Source organism: Petaurus breviceps, unplaced genomic scaffold, assembly GCF_028583685.1.
Source record: "Petaurus breviceps papuanus isolate PSGF00001 unplaced genomic scaffold, PetGlider_PUasm1.0 126, whole genome shotgun sequence".
Lineage (NCBI taxonomy): Eukaryota > Metazoa > Chordata > Mammalia > Diprotodontia > Petauridae > Petaurus > Petaurus breviceps.
In genome coordinates, this window is record NW_027185655.1 from 15422478 (window position 1) to 15429247 (window position 6770).

Consider the following 6770-nt stretch of genomic DNA (forward strand, 5'->3'; position numbering starts at 1 on the left):
GCACACAAGTGTGAGAGGCGAGAGAGGTTTATCATGGAACTACTGAGGGGCAGCAGAAGGATTTCAGGAGCTGTAAGGTCACAATTGCTTTTATTCGGATGAAGATCCTGACTCCAAAACACAACAATTCGAGAAAACTTCATTTAGTAAATTTTCTCAGGAAGGAAGGAGCCTCGGTTCTAGAAAGTGTATCCCTTTTAAGTCAGATCTGAGAGCAATGGGTAGAAACTGAACAGTTTTCTATGAGTGGGAAAATTTCCTTAGAATTAGAATTTTCCCAATAGTGAGATGTGCTGCTTTGGAAGGTATGCTAGGGCTCCTTAAGAAGACCACCTCATTTGTCTGGATGTCATAGAAAATAAATGTGACAAAACTCTTTAAAATCTGAGACTTGTGATTTTTCCAAAGAGCCCAGTTTTTACATTAAGAAACAGCACATGGAGCGGCTAGGTGGGCAGTGAATAGAGCACCGTCCCTAGAGTCAGGAGGACCTTGTGTTCAAATACGACCTCAGACACTTAACACACTTACTAGGCCTGTGACTTTAGGCTAGTCACTTAACCCCAATTGCCCTCCCAAAAAGAAAAAAAAAAAAGAAACAGCATAGTAGTGCACAGAGATCTGAGTTCAAATAATGCCTCAGACACTTACTACTTGTATAACCCTGGACAAGTGTCTTAACTTAGAAAGGAAGGAAAGAAGAAGCATCTGGTTTATACTTTTATTTTATTTTTTGATGGGTGGAGGTAGAGAGAGAGAAAGATAACCCCTTGTAAAAGTCACATTCCATTTCTGGCATGCCATTATCTTGGTCCTGAGCACAGTGTGGTAACCGAAACGGGCCAGTTGGGTGGCACAGAGTACTGGGCTGGGAATCAAGATGACTTATCTTCCTGAGACCCAATCCAACCTCAAACACTTACTAGCTGTGTGACCCTGGGCAAGCCACTTAACCCTGTTTGCCTCAGTTTCCTCATCTGTAAAATGAACTAGACAAGGAAATGGCAAACCACTCCAGTATCTTTCCCAAGAAAACTTCAAATGGGATCATGAAGAGTTGGATATGACTGAAATGACTGAACAAAAATGGAAAATCCTGAGCTAGCCCTGTCAGAGCACAAAATATTGTGATCAGCTCTGGGTACCACATTTTAGAAAGGACATTGAGAAAACAGAGGGGAGAGCCTAGAGACTGTGCTATGCAAGGACCATTGGAAAGAACTAGAAATGTTTAGCCTGGAGAAGAGAAGATGGGGGCAGGCTCATAATTTGGTTGTCCTTAGGTATATATGGAAGACTTGTTTTTCATGGCCCTAACAAGTTAGACCTAAGAGTAGTGGGCAGAAGATGAAGTTTTTCATGTAAGGGAAAACTTCCTAAACCCCCTGAATAAAAATTAAGAAGGTAATAATTGGAAGGTAGTAAATAGGAACATTGGAGGACAGTCATTTCTCAGAAATATTGTGTAGGAGGCTCAAGTGTGGGCTGGACAAGATGGCTCCTTTCCAATGGTGATTCTGAGATTAACCAGCAAGTAAATCACAGTCTGATCATTCCAACAGTGTGCAACTGTTGTTTACCTTGTCCTTATCAATAGTGACAACCTGTTTGAGGGGAGGGAATGATTTAAATGGTAGCAAGGAAAAGACAACTGAATAATATCCAGAGTAGTATCTTCAAGAAGAGGGGTAAGTCGTTCAGGGTTTAATCCTGAATGTTGATGTCATTTTTGGTGGAGGGGTTTTGGTTTGGAATAAATTTTCAAATGAAAAACACTGACATTAATCCTCCTTGTGAACATTTCAGACAAAGGGTGACAAAAGAAGATCTTATTTTTACATCGAAAGAGGTCAAATTGTAATTATTCGCTATGGCATATGGTTTGCCAAGAAAGCACACAGTGAAATCAATTTTGCATAGAAGTTGTTACAACGTGTAAGTATTGATAGGATATTTATAGTAAAAATGAGGTTTTTTTAATACCGTCACCTTTCTGGTGGCATCTGACAGAACATTTTTCACATCTTCATACCTACTATAAAAAACAGGTTGCTTCATCTTAGAAAAGTTAGGTTACTTTCAGGTCACTGAGAAAACGGCCAATTGTTTTCTAGTATAGGCTATAATTGTGTCTCTAAAAATACCTTTGGTTTGTGAGAACCAGCATAATCAAATCATGAAAAAAAAAAAAAAAGGGCCTCAGGCCAGAAGGAGACTACCTTTCAAAGGAAGATCTATCAGAAAGGAAATAAAACCTCATGAATTCAATGATCTGGATACTTATGAGTACTGGGCAGTGCAATGGATAGAGTACCAGATCTGGAGTCAGGAAGACTCATCTTCCTGAGTTCAAATCTGGCCTCAGACACTTACTAGATGTGTGGCCTTGGACAAGTCACTTAACCTAGTTTGCCTTGGTTTCCTTGTCTGTAAAATGAGCTGGAGAAGGAAATGGTAAACCACTCCAGTATCTTGGCCAAGAAAACCCCAAATGGCATCACGAAGAGTCATACACGACTGAAATAAATGAACAATAACAAAGCTGTTCTATTGCCAGTTGTATCATGTCTTTGTGAAGTTCACATTTGGGGATTACACAGATATTACACATTGACCATCACACCTGTCATATGAAGACAAGTTTTAAAAGAATATAGGCGGGGCGGCTAGGTGGCACAGTGAATAGAGCACTGGCCCTGGAGTCAGGAGGACCTGAGTTCAAATCCGACCTCAGACACTTAACACACACACACACACACACACACACACACACACAAAACCTAGCCGTGTGACCTTGGGCAAGTCACTTAATCCCAAATGCCCTCCAAAAAAAAAGCAAAAAAAAATAACAATAATAATATAGGCAATACTCATTTGCAATCTTTGTGAATTTTCATATCCTACTTGCTTCATATTTTTCTCTCATCTATTAGTCATTCTGACATATTTATATTTTGAATCAACTTAATTTTATTTGAAGCATTTAAACATTTGCCTTTGAAATAAGTAGAGATGCCCTTGAGAAACCATGAAACCATGACTTTAGGAAAATTTAAAGTAACATGGTATTTAAGGTAGCCTTCTTGAGGTTTGACGTATGTATGGGCTTTTGAAAGACAGATGAAATTTCACTATAACAAACACCATTACAAAGGAAAATTCATTCTAACAGAAGTATTTCCATGACTTGATGGCTGGTCAATAGCAACAAGTGCTTTGTTGATCTGATCACAAGGATTTGTGTCCCATAAATACCCTGAACACCCAGGATACACAGTTGAGCAGAACCACTTACCTTTATTTTAGTTAGCTGTGGTATTTCAAGGTTTACAAAGCATTAACAGATAAGAAAAAGGAGGTTCAGAAAGATAAAATGACTGTTCCAACCCAATGTCAATGAAAAGATAAGAACACAGGCCTCCTGACTCCCAGTCCTTCTCATCTCAAACTACCCATAAAAGCTAAAAATTAAAAATTAAAGATTTGGGATGATGAAAAGGTGGCTATGATAACTGCATAACATCTTTTTCCTCCCAAATGGGTTCAAAGCACTTCTTTTCTCTTGGGAATCTAGACAGGAGCTGGACTAAGTCCTATACACTAAGAATATGATTTATCACAATATATAGTTTGTGCTAAGATCTTCCTTTTAATAATATAAAATATCCTCTTTTTATACTAAGGCCAATATGCTCTTAAGGGTAGAATTTGTGTCAGTGATGAAATTTTCTCAGGTTCCTATGCAATAAAAGTGTACCACTCCCAAAATTAACCCAGATCCTTCTCTGATGCAAATGTTATAAACGTATTTGGTTAGCCTGGACAATAGAAGCTGGGGGGGGGGGGGATATAATACCAATGTTGTGAAAAAAAAGAATTAAGATGTACTCTGCCTGATCCACAGAGCCCAATTAGGATCAAGAGGTAGAAATAGCAAAGGGGTAAATGGGCTTGATGTCAGGAAATGCTTCCAAATACTTAGAACTATCCAAAATGGATGGGCTGCCTTTTACTTAAGGAGTTTTCAGCAAAGACCAGATGACCCTTGTTAAGTGTGTGATAGAGTATTCTTTGTCAGGTATGAATCACACTAGATTGTAACTGAGGTCCCTTCCACCTCTGAAATCTTATAATTCTATCATATAAGGTTGGTGGTCATTCCAGAGCAATGATTTAAAAAACAACCTGGTGGGAAGCTAAAGCCATTAGGTTTTGTTTTCTATTTACCTATGAATTACAGAGGCAGAGGGGCCATGTACATATACTTAGTGAAGCTGATGGGCAGCCAAAAAGCAGCTCCATCCAAGGGCAGACACCAATGACAGTCTTCCCCTACTTTGTTGCAGGAGGGGCTTGCTCACCCCAGATACCCACCCTGAGCACTATACAGATACATTTCTGTGTTATTATTATACATAGGATGCCCTCAATTAACCTGATTAGCAACCTTGGAAAGCCTGAGTATATGGTGTATATTTTACTGTAGCTTTCTTTCTATTTGTATTTTGACTAATTGACAGTATCCACTTATTTCTGTCACAGTCAGGAGCCCTGGGAGCTAGCTTTGCTTACAAAGGCCTTGTACAATAACATTGCAAGTATCGGAGTGCCGCTTTTTGAAGATATTATTTATGGCACTCCTTTTAAAATGAATCCTGTGAAAAAAACGGAGGATGTCCTACTCCCCACAGCAGAAAGTAAGCTCCTTAAACACTTCTAAATTGTAAATTTTGTCCCATTTTTCTTGTTGGTTAAAATGTCTTTCACTTAATCCAGATATTCTCTAACTAAAATGATTAAATGGATTTATGTTCTCATACACACTCTACTGTTGTCTGGCTGGATGCCCAGCACATAGTGGTGGTTCAATAATGAAGATGAAACATCTTTATATTAAGTTTAAAAAGCCTGTTTTATACAAGATTACACTCGATGAAAAAAGTCAATCAAACTATGTGTCTATTTCCTATTTTTCCTTCTCATTACTCATACAACAATCAATCTAATTCATTCTCTCATCACATCTCATTTAGACAACTACAATTACCTCCTAATTGGTCTCCCTGCCTCAAGTCCTGTCTCCTTTGGGGGCCAATGCCAGTCATCCAGACCTATGCCTTGCCCCACTGGATTCCCATGACTCCAGAGGAGATAGTGAGGCCAGTGACTTTGCACAACCCTGCCTCACTTAAATCCAATTCACTCACAAGTCAAGACATCACTTCCTGATGTCGTTGGGCCTCTTTGAGAACCAAAGCTGAACAACAACCTCCATACAGCTACCAAATCATTATTCCGAAAGCTCAGGTCAGGCCATCTCACTCTACTGCTTGATAAACCCTGGAAACTTCCCATTGCCATCAAGTACAAACTCCATAATATGGCATTTAAGACCCTTTACAGGCTGCCTTCTGCCCATCTTTCCAGGCTTTTCACACATTATTCCCCTTTATATATTGCTCAGTGTATCAAATTCTTCTTTTTCATATGATGTTTCATTTGTTTTCTCTCCTTCACATCTCTAGCTTCCTTCAAAATTCCTCTCAAGTGCACAGAATTTTTTTTCTTTTTTGGAGGGCAATTGGGGTTAAGTGACTTGCCCAAGGTCACATGGCTAATTTTTGTGTTAAGTGTCTAAGGCTGCATTTGAACTCAGGTCCTCCTCACTCCAGGGCTGGTGTTCTATTCACTGCACCACCTAGCCGCCCCTAAGTGCAAAGATTTTTGCCAATCCCCTCAGCTGCTAGTGCCTCACCTTTTCCAAATTACTTTTTATATATTTAACATGTATTTATCTAAGGGCCTATGTGTATGTGTTCCATCTAGTTGAGTATAATAAGCTCCTTCACACTGGGAACTGTTTTATTTTTATCCTTGTAGGACCAGCCTCCAGCCCAGTTCGGGGCACCCAGTAGCCACTTAACACATATTTGACGTTGTGATTTTTATCTATAGTAATAGAAGCTGAAAGGGCATATGAACTGAAGCGCTTAAATGAAATTGAACTTCAGAAAAATGCTGCAGAGCAAGTTCAGTCTTTGCTAAAAGACAAGAAAATTGGCTTAAGGAGACCTCTTCCACCCAAGAAGTGAAGATCACTATCGTTTAGAGGAACGTCCTTTGTCTCCCTATCCGAAGGGGATGAGGGGATCCAGACTTCTCTCCTGATAACTCACCACTTGGTGCAGACTGTCATCCATAAGGAGCATTATCTTGGTGGGTGAACGGGCTCCCCTGAAGATACTTCACCTGGTGACCTAATGCACTGTCTGCATCATCCCCTGTTGACTCTTTCCTTTGGGCTCTCAGCCTCCAACACCGTAAGTTGTGCATCAGCATCAGTTGAGACAACCGTACATATGCACTGGTGCTTGTTTAGTGGGAAAGAATCAGCATGGGGTCAAGTATAACAGGGTTGCAGCGTCAGAGTCAGACCCACTGAGCCTAAATCCAATTGACTCACAAGTCAAGACATCACTTCCTGATGTCATTGGTCCTCTTTGAGAATGAGGGACGAACAATAACAGCCTCTCTGCTCTCTAATCCATCTTCCATACAGCTACCAAATTATTATTCCTAAAGCTCAGGTCAGGCCAAACTATAAAGACTCCTACCTGCAGGCAAAGGTCTATCTGCATCAGCACAGGGAGACAGGGAGTTTCTTCCCCGGGAGTTTTCTACAATTCATGATCTGGCTGGTTTTTTCCTTCCTTCCTTCCTTCCTTCCTTCCTTCCTTCCTTCCTTCCTTCCTTCCTTCCTTCCTTCCTTC

At 40.1% G+C, this 6770-nt stretch overlaps 1 protein-coding gene across 2 annotated transcripts in view; it reads left to right on the plus strand.

The window, feature by feature from the left end:
• The window catches only part of CUNH4orf36 (chromosome unknown C4orf36 homolog), a 9182-nt gene that overhangs the window by 273 nt on the left and 2139 nt on the right, over window positions 1-6770 (plus strand). For both annotated transcript variants that reach the window (XM_069093488.1, XM_069093496.1), the window contains exons 2-4: window positions 1807-1935; window positions 4543-4697; window positions 5956-6320. In XM_069093488.1, coding sequence (XP_068949589.1) covers window positions 1871-1935; window positions 4543-4697; window positions 5956-6092 — 357 coding nt within the window. In that variant the 5' untranslated portion in view covers window positions 1807-1870 and the 3' untranslated portion in view covers window positions 6093-6320. The remainder of the gene's footprint in view (window positions 1-1806; window positions 1936-4542; window positions 4698-5955; window positions 6321-6770) is intronic.